Source organism: Ctenopharyngodon idella, chromosome 24, assembly GCF_019924925.1.
Source record: "Ctenopharyngodon idella isolate HZGC_01 chromosome 24, HZGC01, whole genome shotgun sequence".
NCBI lineage: Eukaryota > Metazoa > Chordata > Actinopteri > Cypriniformes > Xenocyprididae > Ctenopharyngodon > Ctenopharyngodon idella.
Window position 1 is genome coordinate 9,284,754 of NC_067243.1, and position 21,463 is coordinate 9,306,216.

Genomic DNA, 21,463 nt, shown 5'->3' on the forward strand with positions numbered 1-21,463 from the left:
AGATGCGCTTGTATAAAACTACTGTATATCGATATCGCCTCATACCGTATCGTATATTAAAAATATATCGGTATATCATACAAACTTGATATACCACCCAGCCCTACTATTGTTATTTGATTTTTACAGTTGGCTTTCAAATAATTTTGAAGTTAGGACACCAGTGGGGTTGTCTGATTTTAAGACAGCTTTAAGGATTTTTTTTTTTGTCAAGTTAGGATGCTTCTGTGATATCCTTTTCCTATCCATGATTAAAATAAGATAATGCACTTAAGAAATGTCATTCTATTTTAGCAACCACAATCATCTCTTCTTTACTTCTAGTTAAAGCACAAAATAAACATGAATTAACATCAGAAGGTATGTTGAAAGATACAGTACAACTTAACAAAATGTATCAAGTCTCATGTTATCGCTCAGTGTTTTAACCTCGGAGAGACTTCAACAGTTTGTAAACAATATGTCAGGAATGTTACATTTATACATTTGCATTTGTGCATTTACAGGATTAAAGAGTGTTATTTTACAATAAATTACTGTAGACAGAAATTTACAGTGAAATTAATGCATGCTTACATTTTCTTACTAATTTCTACTGTTAATCAACAGCAAAATGATGCTGACATCACAGTAATTTACTGATCGTTTTACTGTGAATTCACATTATAAAGTTGTCTCTAACCATGCCACTGTAAGAAATTATATTGTTTAGTAGGCTACTGTAATTTTTTTGAAGTAACCATAATGGTGATAAGTGTTTCATTTGCTTGGACCTCGTATATTCATATTCAAATGTCTGATCTTGCCAAGTCAGAAGTGTGACAAATGAAAACATTTGTTAAAACAATGACAAGCTAGAATATAAAATAAGCTAATTGGCTGATTTTAAGTAAGTCAAACTATTCAATTATTAGCGTTATTTCAGCATGAAGATTTACCAATTTCTTATTTCAAATTCATAATTGTAGATGGATATTTCACAATAGTGAAGCAACTGCTGAGATTCACCTTTGAAAGATGTGACATTTTTTTCATTTTTTTCTTCCGTCACCTAATGATGCAACACTCGACATACAAAACAACAATGGTGACACTCAACAAATAATAAAAACATTACAAAATAAACAACACAAACTGCTAAAAGTGAACCAAAAATAAGTTCAGCAGCACAGATAAAACCAACAAGAATCAAGAAACTCAACAGCATAACCTATTCATGCGCATTGCATGTTGGGTACCTTCATAGTACATATGCACTGTAGAAATACAGTATGATAATAGATTTTACAAGAAATTTCCAAGAGTGCAGTTAGATACAAGAGAAGTCCTACTGTGAAAGTCATGCAATTATTAACCTGGAATATACTGTAATTTCACTATAAAATATTTAACAGTGTATATTTTTCTGTTGATATGAAAAATCGGATACATTTAGCAATATAGTGGGTGAATTATGTATAAGATGTATATTACGATATTATGATATTGTCTTACTCTGAGATGGCGAACATGGTTTGTGTAACATAAAGGGTTAGTTCACCCAAAAATGAAAATAATGTCATTTATTACTCACCCTCATGTCGTTCCACACCCGTAAGACCTTCGTTAATCTTCGGAACGCAAATTAAGACATTTTTGTTGAAATCCGATGGCTCAGTGAGGCCTGCATAGCCAGCAATGACATTTCCTCTCTCAAGATCCATTAATGTACTAAAAACATATTTAAATCAGTTTATGTGAGTTCAATATTAATATTATAAAGCAACGAGAATATTTTTGGTGTGCCAAAACAACAAAATAACGACATATATAGTGATGACCGATTTCAAAAGCTTCATGAAGCTTCGGAGCGTTATGAATCTTGTGTGTCGAATCAGCGGTTCGGAGCGCCAAAGTCACGTGATTTCAGCAGTTTGGCGGTTTGACACGCGATCCGAATCATGATTCGAAACAAAAGATTCATAACACTCCGAAGCTTCATGAAGCAGTGTTTTGAAATCAGTCTAAGAAGAGTTCACACACAAACGCAAACTGACAACCAGGGGTTCAGCGTGTAAGACGTGTATGGTGGACTTACAGGAGTCGAAATTATAAATCCTCGATCAGCTTGAGTAGCTAGCGTGTCTTTTTAAAGTGACTAGAAGCCTTGTCACCTGACCTGAATACTGCGCGCTGATTCGCTAATACGGATATATTCATCTTTGGATGCATCACACAGACATTTGTCATGTTGAGGGATCAGTGATCAGAGTTCGCCATACATTGGGTAAATTGACACCATTGCTTGTACTCACAACTCTAAATCCATTTCCTTTATCAGTGTTTATTCTTCCAAGTCAATAAATAATCACATTTCCTCAGCACAGCATAATCCTATTGAGCAACATCTTCTCAACAACTTATTTGTTGAGATACTATATTTTTTATGAGCCAATTTATGCTATATTACAGTAATGATAAACAGTCAAAAGCTTTGTTTTCCCAAAGTGCATCTTAAAGGGGTAGTTCACCCAAAAATGAAAATTTGATGTTTATCTGCTTACCCCCAGGGCACCCAAGATGTAAGGGACTTTGTTTCTTCAGTAGAACACAAATGATGATTTTTAACTCCAATCGTTGCGGTCTGTCAGTCGTATAATGCTTGTCAATGGCAACAAAATCTATGAGTAAACAAAACATGCACAGACAAATCCAAATTAAACCCTGCGGCTCGTGACGACACATTGATGTCCTAAGACACGAAACGATCAGTTTGTGCGAGAAACCGAACAGTATTTATATCATTTTTCACCTCTAAAACACCACTATGTCCAACTGCCTTGAGCATCCGGTTGGTGAGGTCTAAATGCGCGTTCTGATGACGGAAGTGATGTCTCGCGCTTTGCTTCAATGAGTGCGTGTGATCACTTCCGCTGTCAGAAGGTGATCAGACCTCACTAACCGGATGTGGAGGGCAGTTGGACAATCATCACAGTGATTGTGATGATTGTGGCAGTGGTGTTTTAGAGGTAAAAAATTATATAAATACTGTTCGGTTTCTCGCACAAACCGATCGTTTCGTGCCTTAGGACATCAATGTGTCGTCACGAGCCGCAGGGTTTAATTTGGATTTGTCTGTGCATGTTTTTTTTACTCTTATAGATGGAGTCGCCATTGACAAGCATTGATGATGTCACTGAACATGCGCAGTAAGAACAAATACAAACCAAATAAACATATTCAACAGAAATTATTAATTAACAAAAATAATTATGATAAATTTACATAATGAACAAAAATAAAGATGAAATATGGCTCTTACAGTTGTTATTTTTGACCTTTTATACTAATGTATCAACTGACAGCATTCCCTGTATAGTGTACAGCATTAGTTAAGAGAGATTCGTTCTCTCTTGAGAAAAATGTACATGTACTGTACCTGATATATATCCAAATGATGAATTGATATTGATTCGAATCGACATCGGAATTGAATCGAATTACAATTGAGTTAACCACATTTGATTAAGAAACAATAGGTTTATAGCCCACTTACAATTTACATTAAGTGTTTAACACAAATAAATTAATAAATGTTAATAATAAATAAACGTAAATGAACAAATATTTGCATTGCATTTACAATCTTGTGAAAACTTCCTGCATCCTTGACATCTGTCCTTGAAATGGACTTTGATGGCAAGTCCCTGTGATGAGAAAACGAGGATACAAATCATATTAAGACTAACCGTGATGCAGGGGTCATTTGTTGAAATCGGTCCTTCTTTATGGCTCTGTTTTAGGTGGAGTTGGACTCAAAATATTCAGATCAAACCTGTGGATTGTGTGGCAATTTCAATGGAGTTCCTGATGAGTTCATTGAATCAGGTGAGTTGTGGTAATTCACTGACCCTTTGTCTTATTTTGTCATTTCTTAATTACAGACAACACATTTTTTCATGTATTGCTAATTTCATAGCTCTCCAAGAAGATCAAGTGTTTTTATTAGAAAACTCATCTATGCCCTATCTTATTCAATAAAGGAGTAGGATACGAACGAAAGGTTGGCTTCGTTGAGTTTGGGAATATGCACAGAGTTTACAACCTAAATGATAAATGCCAAAATCCTTCTGAAGAAGATGACGACAAAAACCATTTAAACCAGTGTGACAATTATGTAAGTCGCAAAACTATCCCTATGGGTTTAATAGATTTAGGTGGGATTGCTTAATGTATTTCTTAATGCATGCCCTATTGGCTTCATCCAATCACTATGACAACAGCTTCAAATAATTACAGTATTGATATTTAATGTGGATCTCTGAGGCTAAAGGTTAAAAAAACACTATGCCTTTGTCACAACAGCGGGCAGGTTGTGCAGATCTTTTGGAGAATGAAGACTGGTTCTCCTGTAATGAGATTTTGAACCCTGAGCCGTATATCAGAACCTGTATACTTGATATGTGCTTGTATGAACCTGAAGACACCGACAACTCCTCGCTTTGTGCGACTTTGTCTGAATATTCACGTCAGTGTTCGCATGCTGGGAGAAATCCACCGAACTGGAGAACACCTGACTTCTGCGGTAATAACTACCATTCATCTCCGGTTGACTTCACAGGATTCTTTTCTCTTTAGCTTTTTCTTTGCTTTGATTCCTTCTACTTTTAAATTATTCATTAATAGCTTTTGCACATTACAGATTAACACTGTCAGGTGTATTATCACATACATTTCCTTCTTAAAATACAAATTACATCAGTCAAAATGGAAATAACTACACTAAAATGTTCTGAAAAAGTATTTTAATTTTCATAATCAGTGTAATCAGTCTCTGTATGACTTGTATTCCCATGCAGCTGTCACATGCCCCTACAGTATGGTACATTCTGAAAGCGGCTCCCCCTGTATGGACACATGCTCACACAAAGTCGCACTGTGTGAGGAACACAACATCGATGGCTGCTTCTGCCCAATAGGTCAGTACCTAATTCACAATATTTAATTTAATCTTAGTACCATCATATACAATATTTTATTTAATGTGGTTTATTTAAAAACCACATATAGAATAAATGATGATTTTACAGTACGATTACTAAGACACATTTCTTGTGTCTAAACGTTTTTTCAAAACACAATCTTAAAACTAAAAACCTCCAACTTTCTTGACAAAAAAACAAACAAACTGTGCTATAGTTATTATATTTATGGACACTTTGTCATACCACATGAACATCAAGGCTTTTTTCTTCTTCTTTTTTTTGCAACGCAGCAGTTTTATTTTAAAGGGATAGTTCACCTAAAAATGAAAATTTGATGTTTATCTGCTTACCCCCAGTGCATCCAAGATGTAGGTGACTTTGTTTCTTCAGTAGAGCACAAATGATGATTTTTAACAACAACCGTTGCGGTCTGTCAGCTGTATAATGGGTGTCAATGGGAACTTCTTTTATAAGAGTAAATAAAACTTGCTTAGACAAATCCAAATTAAACCCTGCGGCTCGTGACGACACATTGATGTCCTAAGACACGAAACGATCAGTTTGTGCGAGAAACCGAACAGTATTTATATCATTTTTTACCTCTAAAACACCACTATGTCCAACTGCGTTCAGCATTCGCTTAGTGAGGTCTGATCGCGCTCTGATGACGGAAGTGATGTCTCGTGCTTATACTTCAATGAGTGCGAGACATCACTTCCGTTGTCAGAGCGCGATTGATTTGAATACACACTGTTAAATCTGATCAGATTTCAATCGGATATGCACAAAAATCAGATTTGGACTGACAGTCTGAATGTAGCGAAAGTGACAGCAGCCTAATAGTGCTGCCGCTTGTCCTTAAAGGCATAGTTCACCCCAGAATTAAAATTATATCATTATTTACTTACTCTAATGTTGTTCCAAACCTGTATTATTTTCTTTCTTCTGTTGAACACAGAAGATATTTGGAAGTATGTTGGTAACCAAACAGTTGACAGCCATTGACGTCCATAGTATTTATTTTTTTTTCTTCCTACAATGGAAGTCGATAGGGAACAGCAACTGTTTGGTTGCCCACATTTTTCAAAATATCTTTTATGTTCAGCAGAAGAAAGAACTTAATTCAGGTTTAAAACAACCTGAGCATGAGTAAATGATGACAGAATTTTCATTTTGGGGTGAGCTATCACTTTAATGTTAATAAAACAACAAAAGACAAAGAGAAAATCACTCACTGCCCTTGACTGAAAACTTTAATACAGGAGCTTTAATAAGAATCGATGTATAATGTATACAGTGAAGTCTATAGTGTTTAATTTTTACATTTGTTCATTCAATTTCATACTTGAATGCTACTGTACAGCTGTGAGCTGCCAGTGTTAATCTTTCTATATATTTATTTTATATTATACAATTTTAAGTAAAATAAAGAGTATTGCAATAAAAAGTAGTATTTTTTTTCTCTGTAACCTCTTACTGTTCCTGTCGTATAAGCTTAGAACAAAAAAAAAAAAAAAAACGAAAATGCGTTGATCAACACTTTTAATATTTTAATGATTTAGCCCAGTTTATTAAAGACTTTTTACACCTAACCACGTGAGTGCCTTGGAATTTTTGTTTCATCTGATATCAAATTTTATAACATTACTGTCAATTTTGTTAAATTTAACGCACCCTTGCCGAATAAGTATTAATTTATTTTTAATAAATATTTTGTTTATTAAACCAGCCATTTGTGTGAGCTATAGCCGGTAAATTTAATAAACTATACGGAGGGAAAAACACACACATCACTCAGTTTTCTGTCAAACCGGAACCCTTTTTTATTTTACATATCCATTTATGGATGATAGGTACATTCATGTGATGCAGTATGTGATGCACACCCATTTCAAACATTAACACTTTTCTTTTCTTATTTACCCAGACTTTTGAATTATAGTGTATCATGGTTTTCATAAAAATATTAGCATTGATAATAATACAAAATGTTTCTTCAGCAGCAAATCAGCATATTAGAATAATTTCTGAAAGCACATGTGACACTGAAGACTGGAGTAATAATGCTGAAAATTCAGCTTTAATCACAGGAATAAATTACAATTTAAAATATATTCAAATAAAAAACAGTTATTTTTAGTTGCAATAATATTCCACAATATTACTGTTTTTACTGTATTTATTTATTTATTTAATAAGGCAGCTCTGACTAGACATCAGTTAGCTTTTGGAAGTCATTAGCAATCTGTAATCTGAAATACACAATAGAACATGAGAACATGTTTTAAACCAATTGCTATTTTTATGTAAGAATTTGTGGAAAACAACAAATTGGAATCAAATTGTGAAAAGGTTTGCGAAATATCTGTTTTGAGAGTTGAAGAAATAGCAATTTTGGGCTAATAGAATCAGCTTTTGTGTGTAAACAAATGAGGAAAAATGTGTACTGTATGTATTTGGATAAATATGAAATGTGTTATAGGAAAGGTATTTGATGATATCACAAACATGGGCTGCATCCCTGTGGCGCAATGTCGGTGCTGGCACAACGGCAAGATTTACACGCCAGGACAGGTTCTTCACAACGAGGAGGAGGAATGGTAATAAAACACATTTTACTCTTTTCTCCTTCTACATGTCTTTAATTGCAAAAAAGCACTATAAACTATACACCAAATGTTTGTATTACTACATTGTATCAGTAGTCCTGAAGGTGGTTGTTAACTGTGTCTGTTTTTAATTTTATTGTGTAATTCAGTATATGTGAGAAGGGAAAGTGGATCTGTGAGAGTATTCCCGGTCCTGGCCTGTGCGCAGTAGAGGAAGGATCTCACTTTACCACCTACGACGGGAAAGAATTCACTTTCCATGGAGAGTGCAGCTATGTGCTCTCAAAAGTAAGCATGTTTTGTACGCACTCACTAACTTCACCTTCTGTAACTGCTAAGACATCTACATTTGGAATTTAGAATTATTTTGTTTGTATTCATTCATGTCATGACATTTTTATTTACGAACAATATGTGAAATTCTTATTAATAAACAATACACTCTATAAAACTCTATTTATGTTTTTGTAGGACTGTGAAGAGACAAAGTTCATCATATTGCTTCAGATATATCCTTGTGGTACTCTTATTGGCACCTGTTTGAAATCTATAGAAGTGCTATTTCACAATGACAAGAACAATGTGAGTACATTCCCTCTTTTCTTCCTGCTTGTAAGTTTCTACAGTCAACACATTACTCAATGTGTCCAATATGTCTTTTTTCATTAGCGTCTGGTGATTAACTATGACGGCACAGTACAACACAATGCAAAGGTTTTACTTCCTTACATGGCAGGTGAGAGAGAGAAGCTCTGTATTTCTTTTGTTTTAAAACCTGCTGAAACTTAAGGAATGATTGTTTGTGAAGCATTTTTCAAACTCTTTGTCTCTTTCTCCCAGCTGACTTCACAGTGTTCAAGCCATCATCGTTTCACATCATGCTTCAGACCTCCTTTGGGCTGCAGGTGCAGGTACAGCTGGTGCCTCTTATGCAGGTGTACATCACTGTGGACGGAAGCTTCCAGGGCAAGACTTGTGGTGAGAAATTAAAAAAAAAACACATATGAAGTTTAGCATCTAAACTAAAGAGTTCACCCAAAAATGTAAATTATCCCATCATTTACTCACCCTCAAGCCATCCTTAGTGTATATCTTCTTTCAGACGAACACAATCGGAGATATATTAAAAAATATCCTGGCTCTTCCAAGTGTTATAGTGACCGGGGGCGTGTTTTGCAAAAAAATGCATCCATCCATCATAAATATAATCCATATGGCTCCAGGGGGGTTAATAAATGCCTTCTGAAGCACAGCAATGGGTTTTTGTAAGAAAAATATCCATATTTAAGACTTTATAAAGTAAAATAACTAGCTTCCGGCACTTTATAAAGTTTTAAATTTGGATATTTTTCTTACAAAAACCCATCGCTTTGCTTCAGAAGGCCTTTATTAACCCCCCCGGAGCCATATGGATTATATTGAAATTGGAGTTGTATGGATTATATGGATTATATTTATGATGGATGGATGCTCCCCGTTTCCCGCATTTCCTCCTGCGCTTTCTCCAGGATATGTTAAGAGACCACCGGCGTATACACTCCAGAATGTCTGTTGGAAAACTCCTGTGTGAATGGTTAAAAACGCATTCCATGTCTGGCTTATAAATGTCCATAAATAAATTTGAATGTCCAGGAGCGACTGTCGGTCGTAAAACGAACAAACAAGAGAGCAGCAGACGGCAAGCCAAACACACAGGCACCATCCTACCTTCCTTACCTTCCCAAGGCAAAGATGGAGAGCCAGTGAGACTGGACGACACCGATGGTCCTGGAGGCTGAGGCAGAGCCACAGTTACTCCTTTTCCACCAAGGCAGTTTGAGTGCTGGTTCGGAGCCAGAGCCTAGTTTCAAATCAGTTCTTTGTCTTTCGACACCCAAAGCACCAGCTCCGAACCAGGAAAAGTGGTTTGTAAGTAGCACCAAAACATTGCTGGTCTAGAAGTAAGAACCGCTTGCATCAAGGGCTGGGGGCGGGGTTACCGTGACCAACAAGAAACATGTAACCGCCATTTTTGAAATAGCAGTAGCAGCTAATCGAGCTAATAGCAGCTCGATTGTAATCTCCGTCTATAAACAAATTACGGCGAGCTGTGTTTGGATGCTGATGTAGGTTTGCAAAGCCATGAGCATCAATAGTAGCAAAACATTCTCCATTGTTGATGGAAGGCTTGTTCAAGATGCATCGGAGCAGCTAGGACTGATTGGCAGGTGACATCGGAGTGCCGCGGGAGCGTTTGTAGAGCATACGACTCCTTGTGCTTTTGGATCGTTCTCGCGGTGCTTTGATGTCATGCGCCGATCGCTCTGCGAGAAGCCGATGCATCTCGAACAAGCTTGGTGTGTTTGTGTTTGTGTTTGCCGCTGCCACGCTAGCTTTGTTGTGAAATATAAGACATATACAGTGATGTAAGACCTGGCTCTGTGCTGGCTCTCTAGTCCGTAGAAAGGCAAACCAGTTCTTAGAAGGCTCGTCAGTTGAACCAACTCCGAACTGGCACTAGCACTAGCTCTGAACTAGCACCCGGTTCATGCTGGTGGAAAAGGGGTAAGTGACGAGTGACCGAGGTGGAGCTAAGGTGCCAGAGGACTTAGATGGAGCCGGTATGACTGAGGACCAAAGTGGAGCCCGACGGAGCTGAATGGGCGGAGAAACTAAGTGTAACTGAAGGCCCATAAGTTCATGGTGCAGGCAGAGCAACATCTGCCCAAGGCAGAGGTGGAGGGACGAGGCAGCCCGGTGGAGCCGTAAGGACGATGGTCCCAGATGGAGCCAAAGGAGGGAGGAGCCAAGGTGGAGCCGACAAAATCCTCTTTACTAGGCGGAGCTGTAGACCGGAATACCAGAAGCAATTCCACACCATAGAGTTTAGCCAGAGGAGAAGCTGAGGGGCTGATGGCACTGGCTGTTATTGGAAGAGAAGGTGGGAGAGGGAGGCTGGGTGTGAAATCTGGAGACACCGGAGACTTGGAGCTGGGTGGAACCAGCGGGGGCACAGGAGACTTGAGCGGCTTTATAGAGGGGAAGCTTTTTGTCATTTTTTTCAACAAGGGGGATGCCATCCCCCATCAAATCGAGCCCTGCTGTTACTATATTCATAACTATCGAAGCTTGACTTCAGTTACTCATTCATGCAGACGGTAAAAGCTGCACCTGAATGATTTTATATGAACAGGGCAGTTTGAGAATCAAACCTGATGTCCAATGATATCATGTGCATGTGACCCTATATGTTCCTCTTTTTTTTGTGGTGTTAATTTCTTTGTGCAGGTCTCTGTGGAAATTTTAACACAGTGCTGTCTGATGACCTGAAGACTCCTCAGGGCCTGGTGGAGGGTACAGCGGCTTCCTTTGCAAATGCCTGGAAGGCCCAGTCCAACTGCCCTGACCATGACGAGAGGGTGGAAGACCCCTGTTCCTACAGCAGCGAGATCGGTGAGAGACTTTTTTTTGCACAGAAGGCAGACTATTTACAATATCTAATTTTTGTATTGTGTTAAACCTACACAGAAAATGTTGGCATATACAGTTTTGCTTGTAACCATATGTTATGATGCCTTTAGAGCACTTTGCAGAGCACTGGTGTTCCATGATGAAGGACAAGGAGAGTCTCTTTGCCAAATGTCACGCCAGTGTTAATCCAGACAACTACTACAAAGTATGACCTGGAACAGGCAACCTTGAGAACTGTACAATTTTCAAAAATTGTAATGAATGTTACCCAACCTCCCACAATAAGCAGTGACACAACATGTTTATGTGCTTTCAGAGATGCAAGTACTCTAGTTGTACCTGTAAGAGGAGTGAGGACTGTCTGTGTGCGGTGTTCTCCTCATACGCCCGGGCCTGTGCATCTAAAGGAATATTTCTTCAAGGCTGGAGAGGAATTGTGTGCGGTAAGCAGATGTTTTAGTAGACAGATAGATGTGAATCATTTAAGCTGAAGGATTTTTTTGATTTAGGTGTGACTAAACCATGAATGTAGTGAACAGTAGTAAACACCAAGAATGATAACGATAATAATATAGTTTGAAAACCGTTCTAAATAAAAAAAATAGCACACACAGAGGAACAATATCATTAGAATCACTTTCAGGACAATTTTATTCCAGCTGATGAACGAAAAAACATTAACAGCCAATTTAAATCCATCCTGCTTTAAAGGGGACCTATTATGCCCCTTTTCACAAGATGTAATATAAGTCTCTGGTGTCCCCAGAATGTGTCTGTGAAGTTTCAATTTAAAATACCCCACAGATCATTAATTATACCATGTTGTAATGCCTATTTTTGAGTTGAAGCAAAAACATGCTATTCTTCGTCATCAACGTTTACTATTTGCATGTGTTTTAAAGCTGTATCAGTTTAAATTTCTGATAAATTGTTTTCTGAGCTAATCTAATAGGGCAGACTCTGTTGCCAGTCATGGGCGGGGCTTGTTCCAATGTGACATCAAATCGGAGTACATTCCTGGCTCATTTTGAGACAGTTTCAGATTTATGGGGAAAATAACAAATGGAGTAGATGGATTTTTACCACAACAGGGTGGTTGTATACACACACTGCAGACACATAATTATATTCAAAAACAATATAAAAGAGAATTTTGCATAATAGGTCCCCTTTGAAGAGCTTGCGCATTTAAACTGGCAGATGATAAAACTGCCACTAGTATACAGAACACTCAAAAATGAAAATTCTGTCTTCATTTACTCACCCTCCAATCGTCCACTCCCACCAAAGTCTTTTAGGTTAGATGATTTGAGGTTGTCATTTTGAAAGAGCTCAGCTCTTTTCATTTTATAGAGTACGGGTCTGCACAACATGCACTTTTACAACACCTTCCTTTCAAATTTATCCCCACAGAGAAGTATACAGAGAACTGCCCGGCCTCACAGAACTACTCCTATCAGCTGCAGAGCTGCCAACGTACCTGTCTTTCTCTCGCCTCCGAGCGCCAAAGCTGCAGCGTTGACTTTGTGCCCGTTGATGGATGCGCATGTCCAGATGGATTCTACCAGGATAAGAAAGGACTGTGTGTTCCTATTGAAAAATGTCCATGTGACTACAAAGGAGAGACAGTCCAACCTGGCTCGTCTATCAACATTAATAATGAACACTGGTAAGAGAATGATACTATTACTTATGCAGTAGTTATAAAGAATTAAAAGTCTTGAAATGTACACTTTCTAATCTGTAAATTTAAAACCTAAGGCAATCTGATACTTTCTCTCCAGTATTTGCCTGAATGGAACATTGCACTGTCAGTCTTGGAAAACCCAAATTCTGGGTAAGAATAAATACATTTAGATACCTCTCTTTTACACCCTGAACATTAAACAGGTTAAAGGGCAAGTGTTGTCGATTAAGCTTAACTTGTATTGAACTTAGAATATACTTTAAATGAGTTTGCTGTTGATGTACATGGGCATGGCCATGACATCCATAATTATGGTTACACAGAATGGAATATCAATCAGATGCACAGTGAAAGTACCTTGTTTAGATAACCAATAATAGTATTAACGGTAGTAGTATTAAGGTTCTGTTTCTTAGGTCTCCAACTGTGGTTTACAATATAAAACTCTTACCCATGAGTCTTTTTTCTGTATCTAATTGTCTTTTGCAGAGTGTCCTACTCCAAAGGTTTTCTTCAACTGCAGTACAGCAGGCCCAGATGAACATGGATTGGAGTGTGCACAGACTTGTATGCAAAAGGAAGTTGATTGTGTGAGTCTAGTTTCCAATCTCTCTTGTTTTTAAAGTTATATTCATGGGCTTTTTGGGAAAGCATTGGGCAGAGAGAGCGGGGCAGGATTGGCAAAGGACCTTGAGATGGGAATCGAACTTGGGTCACGGTGAACGCATTTGCTTCATATGTCGGTGCACTAACCACTAGGTTATAGGCGCCGACACTAATGCCATTTTCAAGGGTGGAACAGATTTTCACCTGAACTAGCACCCCTCCCCCCAACTATACAGCACTCACAACCACAAATACTCAAGAAATGACACTAAATTATTAATAAAAAATAACAAATGGAGTAGATGGATTTTTACCACAACAGGGTGGTTGTATACACACACTGCAGACACATAATTATATTCAAAAACAATATAAAAGAGAATTTTGCATAATAGGTCCCCTTTCAAGAGCTTGAGCTCTTTGCTTTACCTATTTGAAGTTTACTCTTCTCCTCGTGGTCACATCGAATTGTTTAAAGTGTGTGCAAAGCAATATTAAATATGTTCTGAGTTTGTCACATCACAGAAAAATGTGTCACTAACCACCCAGCCAAATCTGAATGATAAAAAACCAGCAAGTAAATAAAACGTTATCAAAATCTTGAAAAAATGAGCAGTATTCTGCTCTCAAATGCTGGGGGCGTGTCTGCTGTTGGCGCTGAAACCGCACCCACTCGCGGGAAAGCTTACATTAATTGGTGGGCACATACTGCCGATGATGGCAACAGATGTCGGCGGGATGGGAAGATGAAGTTACTCTGAAACTGTAGTTTGACAAGCTACAAGCTACTCGTAAGTTAAAGTAGTTAAGTTACATTCAAGCTACCCTTCTGAAAAAGCAGTTAGCTACACTACAAGTTACTATCAAAAAGTAGCCAGGTACATTGAAGCAACTTTTTTTTTTTTTTTACAATGGCATTGTTACAAATAGGCCTAACTGAATAATTGTTAATGGAGAATATTACAAGTAAAATATTTAGGGTTTAAAACAACATAATGCAATGCAATTATGATTTCAAAGAGTAGGATAAATTCAGGTTGATTGGGACACTTTTTCTTCAGAACAATGGCATTTCGATGGCAAAAACTGTTCCCATCATTTGATTTTGTAAACTATCCAATACACACAATACTCAAATATAGCCTATATCTCAAACTGTCTGTCAAAATTGCTACAAATGTAACATCAGTGCAAGAACAAAATGTATGCAGCTTAAATTATATACTCAGGAGCAGTCAAAAATGAAGGCTAAACTCACAGCACATGCAGAGATGGAGCAAGCAGCATTAACTCTGAACAGAACCGCTCTGAGACGCCAATCATGAGCTGCTTAGTGCACTACTATATCGCGTAGTATATTATAATACTATATACTTTATTTTCTGTTAGATTATCTTTTGGATTACTTTCTGATTATCTTTTAGGTTCATTACAAAACTGTGGCGGGACAGATTAAACCATGGCGGGGCATCTTTGTAATTAAATCAGAAATAGACATTTGATATAGAGTGCAATAAAGCAGGATAATTAATCAATTTAAAAAGGCTATTATTCACATGTGTGTGGTTTAAGTCTTCGACGTAGACATCATTTTAATCTTTGGTTTGCATAACTATATCCACTCATGTACGTCCTTTACATAATTATCAGACAGTCTCTTATCAGTGAACGGACTGTAAAGCCGCAAAATGCATGATATAACAACAGATGACGGTAATGAACAAATTTAGGGCGGGTAAATCTAAGGTTTTTTTTTTTTTTTTTTTAGATCTTTTGATCTAATGGACAAAATAAGCTTACACAATTTACATATGAACGCGCCTATGGCAAGGCGTTTTAGCTTAAATTGTTCCCAGCGTTTCTCGTCGTAATTGCATTTTTACTAGTAAGAATTCATTGAGAGAGCTCCATAATTCAATTCTTACTAGTAAAAAAAACACATTAAAGATATGTATGATTGCAGAGCTCTGTAATTGAATTAGAGAGCTCTGCAATTGCATTCTTACTAGTAACAACTGAATTAGAGAGCTCTCCAATTGTAATTGTTACTAGTAATAAATGGATTATAGAGCTCTCTAATTGGAATTCTTACTAGTAACAATTGAGTTAGAGAGCTCTATACATGATTTAGAGAGCTCTCTAATTGTAATTGTTACTAGTAAGAATTGCATTAAAGAGCTCTCTAATTTGAATTCTTACTAGTAACAATTGTATTAGAGAGCTCTCTAAATGAATTTTTACTAGTAAGAATGCAATTGCAGAGCTCTCCAATTCAATTGTTACTAGTAGGAACTGAATTAGAGAGCTCTGCAATTGGAATTATTACTAGTAAAAACATAATTGTAGAGCTCTACAATGGCGATTCTTACTAGTAAGAATTGCATTGTAGAGCTCTCTATTCAGCACTACCTTATTATGATAATTACGCCTCATGCATATTCACAAAATGGGCAATGGCACTCCAGGTTGTTTAGTAAAGCCGTTTTCAATGATGAACAGCAATGTTGAGGCTCTAAAGATCTGATGTAAGCATTAGCCTATAAGAAATAGGCCTAACTATTTTTGGTGGTGATTAAAATCATTATAACATTATAGCATTATTGATTATGCTTTATAGACAAGAAATAGGGTACAACGGAGCTGAAGGCGCGTTTGACTTTATTTTCTTTTAAACCACTAGATGGCTCAAAAATTCAGCTCAGCACTACATTTTGCATTTCAAGTTATGACAGCACGTTCAGCAAGCAACCCTTGACGGAGCTGCCAAATATCATGTGATTTCGACACTTGTTACTTTCGTCCCGCTGCGGTGGCAACAAGAGTTTATTTTGTCCAACTGCTAATGTGGTGGCTTTCTCTGCGTTGCAGCATTTATTAAAACATGTTCATGTTGTTTTGTACTAGCAGAATATGCCAAGAGTGAGGGTCAGAAAGACAGACAGAGGTCTGATTCAGCCAGATGTTTATGAGAGGGCGTTTCTGGACATATCTGTTGCTGATTTCTGTATGTCACCATTTATACACTCAATCTGTTTACATTTACCATAGTCACATTTAGTTTTTAGCCATACCTTAGCTTTTCCACACCCACCTATGTATTTGCAGTGTTTCTATTTAGATGTTTTTATGCATATTTTGAATTTATTCTGGATTGGAAACATGACTACTGCTACATTATGTTGAGAATTCATATTATGCTAATTTAATTTAATTTTCATATTGTTCAAACTGTTGAAAAAATGTTTTATCAAATAAATTGACATTGCCCCCCAAAAAATATTCTAAACAATTCAAGTTTGTACTATCGGGTTACTTTTGAAACATTTGATGAAACTGAAATTCTCAATTTAAAATGAAAATGTAATTTTTTTTCAAAGATAAAGGACAAAATATGTTTGCAGTTACTTATTAACAAGGTCATAGTCAGGTATATTTAATAAAAACAAGACTAACACAAAAAAATCTAGCTTGTATTGTTGTGTTACTTTTGACCCACCTGTGTGTTACTTTCGTCCCACCTGATGGGGTCGAAAGTAACAATGTGCAATTTATGTTCAAAGTGAAATTATACTGAAGCCGTTCTACATTTGTACAAAATACCACCTGGTATTGATAGACCACACCTGTGAGTTATTGACCACAGCAAAAATATATTGCTGTCTAAAACATTATCTTTTAAAATGACATTTTTGTGAAAAATGGTACTTTCGTCCCTGCTCTCCCCTACTGTTGTATTTCAAGGTGAATTCACACTCTCTCAGAAAAGATAAATATTATAGCGATATAGAGCTATTTTAAAATTGTAAAATACTTGAGCATTGCAAGAGTTTTACTTGCATTTTCCACTCACAAAATAATGCTGAGGCAATTTGGGCTATAGGGGTGTGCGATATTTATCATCTCCGAATTGTCATTTTAACGATATACGAGCTGACATTCGCTATCGAGTGTCACTGACTTTGCAAAAGACGAACAAAAACACGACTTAAGAGTCCAAAACATTCACTGCATGATGAAGCCAGTAATGCTGCTATATGAGGGCAAAAATATCCCTGAATGAGTTTTTATTTTTTTATAGGCCTATAACATAGGCTAGCGTGATCACGAATTTGATATTTATAGTTTATAACAAACAAAAAGTTAATATTCAGTGAGTTACATTTTGGACACAATATTGTCTGTTTTTGCTCTGTTTAGCCAACAAAAATAGTTTCAAACAAAGCCGGGCCGAACTGTTGTGCATCTCAGAGCAACAGTGCAATGTTTCGTACTTGATATGAATCTGTGTTTTTAAACGAATAATTTGAGTCAATGATTCAATTACCAATTCATAAAGACAGTCATTTGCTTAGTTTCTAAATGAATCAACCGTTTTGAACGAATCATTTGAATGAATGATTCAGTGAATCACTCATTAAGACAGGATTGGGCTGCCACTTACTGGTAGTTTTATACAGGCCTAAACCAGCCCGCATAAAAAAGTCAGCAAGATATCGCCTTATCCTTGTCGAAAAAGTCCCCCAAATATATATATATTATTTGTCAATATCGCATACTCCTAATTTGGGCTTGTATTTGTTTGTTTGGTTATTACCATTAGAACAAAAATTATAGGCTAAGAAATATATGCAGGAAAGTTTTAGTAATCAGTAATAGGCCTGTCGGGTTTTCGGGCATTAATATAATATAATATAATATAATATAATATAATATAATATAATATAATTTATTTTTATATATAATATATTACTATTATTTATCTATTTATTTATTTATTTATTAAAGAGATTATATTATGTCTGGTAAACTTTATCATTACCATATATATAAAACGTATAAAGATGTGAATTCATGTAGTGATTAAATAATATCTTTCAATAGCAAAACATATCCAAGTTGTCATCTCAGTATTGTGGTCATTCTGACATAACAATTCGTTCTAATAAGACTTTTATTTTGAAGAGTAGCATCGCAGGTGGGATTTGGGGAGGGAAATGGGTGTAATCGCAAATCTGTTTTGCATCTAATGAATACAAGTTTTTACTAGTATGAATACGATTGTAGAGCTCTGTAACAGGAATTGTTACTAGTAAGAATTGCATTAAAGAGTTCTAATTGTAATTCTTACTAGTAAGAACTGATTTAGAGAGCTCTCTAATTCAATTGCAGAGCTCTCTAATTGAATTATAGAGCTCTGCAATTGAATAAGAGAGCTCTGCAATTGAATAAGAGAGCTCTCTAATTGTAATTGTTACTAGTAAGAATTGAATTATGGAGCTCTCTCATTGAATTCTTACTAGTAAATATGCAATTACGACGAGTAACGCTGGGAACAATTTAAGCTAAAACGGCTTGCCATACACGATTTCAAATGTGACATTGATTTAACAGTTCAACAAACAAAAGGGTAATATTAAGTGATGTACATTTTAAACAGTATTGTCAGTATTTTTGCTCTATTTTGCAACGAAAGCCACAGCAGAACTGCAGCACACAAGTTGTGTTTCGTGAACGAATCTGCGGCTTCGAACGAATCGTCAGTGATTAAATGAACCATTCATAAATACAGCCACTTGCTTTGATACTGAAAGAATGAATGACTCGATGATTCACTCATAAAGACAGTGACTTACCGCCACCTACTGGTGGTTTTAATGTAATATTTAAAAGTATCACTTCGTTTTTATCGTCATTGTATTTATTGAATGTTTTTTTTTTTTTTTTTTTTTTAATTTAAAGCATTATTTATTTTATAAAGGTATTTATAAAGGTAAAAAACTGCACTGGAAAAATCGATTTAAGAGGGCAAATATTGTCCCTTGATGGAAAAGGTGTAACAGCAGTGGAAAGGCGACGCGGAAGGATGTTAAATCCCTCAGGGGGTACGACACTCTAAAAAGTTTGAAAACCACTGAAAAGGAATATGTAGAACTGCACAAGTGCTACTGCTAAGAGTGCAATGTCAATACAGCCCGTTACCTTGATTAAAATTTTTCATAAACTTAAATGAATTGGTCTACAGAGAAAAATTATAATGACTATTTTGTCTAAAGACTACATATAAAATGGCTATCAAAATTAATGTTGGTACCTGGAGTTTGACTAAAAGTAGTGACTAAAACTTGACAAAAATGCAATGAGTTTTCGTCGACTAAAACTGTACTAAAATATGAAAGACAAAAATGGCAAAAATGTGACTAAAGAGCATTTTCATCTGAAGATAGAGACTAAGACTAAATCAAAAATGGCTGCCAAAATTAACACTGCTGTATACAGTAGTTCTTATAAGTCCTCTGGGAAGTATGAAAAAAAATAGTAGTTGCTGATTAGCTAAAAGTGAACTACCTCATTCAGCTGAGTGCTATTAATAATTTAACTTTTTAACTAATTTAACTTAATAGTTCATTAATCAGAGTCTCTTGTTAGTTAATAGTAGTTACTGGAATGTTAATAGTGCATTTACTCATTTGTTCCACATAGTTATTCATTAATGACGGAACAGTATTCTAAAGTGTTACCCTCTTTGGTTTTTTCTCTTTTTCTCCCTTTTCACACCCACAGTTCTCACAGGACTGTAAATCTGGATGCCAGTGTCCTACAGGTCTACTGGATGATGGCGAAGGAAACTGTGTTACACCTCATGAATGTCCGTGTCCTCACGATGGAGAGCTTCATAAACCAGGGAAAAACATAACTGTAGATTGCAATACGTGGTGCGTAACCAACAGCCTTTTGCATAGCTTTTTGTAAAGTTACATTTAATACTAGGACCACACAGAATCTACATTTGCAAAAATTTGCGGAAGTCTGTTATTCACAAAATTCTACATTTTCCTCTCTCCTTTATTAGCGTATATTTGTTTTTCCTTGTTATAATTGCGGCCGCATGCCTTGGCATTGCTGTAACTCAGTCAGTAGATGCTAGCAGGTCATGGGTTCGATCACCAGTGTGATGTAATATTTATACCTAAATTTAAATGTAGCTTGCTTTGGATAAAAGCATAACAATCATCTACCAAATGCATGTAATCCTGAATGAAGACATAAACTAGTTAGCTTTTTAGAACCTAAAACATTGTGGAAACACATAGATTAAAGTCCACTTGATATATTACTCTGTTTACAGCACTTGTCAAGGGGGTACATGGAACTGTACAGAAAATAAGTGTCCAGGCGTCTGCACAATATACGGAAGTGGACATTATAAAACTTTTGACCAGCAAAGATTTGGCTTCCGGGGAGACTGCAGTTATATAGCTGCTCAGGTACCAGACAAGTACTTTTATTGTTTTATTATCAGTGCTGTCATTTAGTAACATCCTCTTGTTTTTAAGGACAAATGTGGAAATACGACAGGAAATTTCCATGTAATCACTGAAAATATTCCTTGTGGAACAACAGGGACAACATGCTCAAAGGCTGTTGTCATCATTTTGGGGGTAAGATTAGGTCTCTGTGATATTTAGCAGAACCATCTCGAATAACATGCAAAATTCAGTACAACGCATTCAGTGTTAAAATAAAGGATAAACATTGAACTGTCTTGAAGTAAAGAATAAATAAACATTGAACTGTTTTGAACTGAATGACACTATTGCCTTCAGTGGAGTTGCTTATATAGCTGAATTAATACATTTTACACATTCACTGAACTAAACTGAATCAGCATTGGACTGAATTGAGCTGAATAATGACACTAATATTTTCCTACAGAAATTGAATTTGTCTCATATTTGATGATGTTTGCATCATTATTTGTTACTTTCCTGTTTGTTACTGTGAAGCTGCTTTGAAACACTTTATATTGTATTAGGCACTATAAAGATGTGACTTGATGTGTTTAGTATATAAAACAGCATCCTCAATTTCATTCAGATTTTTTATTTTTTTATTTCTCTTGCATACTTAAAGAAAACTGTGCTAGAGCTTTCTGATAGGACCTTAAAAGTCTCTAATACTACTAGTGGACCACAGATCAACTTTATAGAGAGAACAATTGGGATGTACCTTGTTATTGATACTGACATTGGACTGGTGGTTTTGTGGGACCGCAAAACCACCGTCCGCATCATTCTGCACCCTCAGCACATGGTGAGTGATCCAGAATAATCCAGAATTCATTCCACTGATACATTCTGCTTAAACGA

General features: G+C 36.3%; 1 protein-coding gene across 1 annotated transcript in view; it reads left to right on the forward strand.

The window, feature by feature from the left end:
• Window positions 1-21,463, forward strand: part of LOC127507718 (mucin-2-like) — a gene marked incomplete at its 5' end in the record, with an annotated part of 74,997 nt that overhangs the window by 1,604 nt on the left and 51,930 nt on the right. The window contains 19 exons of the mRNA XM_051885014.1: window positions 3,783-3,867; window positions 4,029-4,156; window positions 4,345-4,564; window positions 4,839-4,958; window positions 7,447-7,564; window positions 7,723-7,861; window positions 8,045-8,155; window positions 8,243-8,309; window positions 8,414-8,551; window positions 10,841-11,005; window positions 11,134-11,228; window positions 11,340-11,466; window positions 12,437-12,692; window positions 12,808-12,860; window positions 13,200-13,300; window positions 19,878-20,029; window positions 20,443-20,581; window positions 20,651-20,755; window positions 21,228-21,407. Of these exons, the coding sequence (XP_051740974.1) occupies window positions 3,783-3,867; window positions 4,029-4,156; window positions 4,345-4,564; window positions 4,839-4,958; window positions 7,447-7,564; window positions 7,723-7,861; window positions 8,045-8,155; window positions 8,243-8,309; window positions 8,414-8,551; window positions 10,841-11,005; window positions 11,134-11,228; window positions 11,340-11,466; window positions 12,437-12,692; window positions 12,808-12,860; window positions 13,200-13,300; window positions 19,878-20,029; window positions 20,443-20,581; window positions 20,651-20,755; window positions 21,228-21,407 (2,499 nt within the window). The remainder of the gene's footprint in view (window positions 1-3,782; window positions 3,868-4,028; window positions 4,157-4,344; window positions 4,565-4,838; window positions 4,959-7,446; window positions 7,565-7,722; window positions 7,862-8,044; window positions 8,156-8,242; window positions 8,310-8,413; window positions 8,552-10,840; window positions 11,006-11,133; window positions 11,229-11,339; window positions 11,467-12,436; window positions 12,693-12,807; window positions 12,861-13,199; window positions 13,301-19,877; window positions 20,030-20,442; window positions 20,582-20,650; window positions 20,756-21,227; window positions 21,408-21,463) is intronic.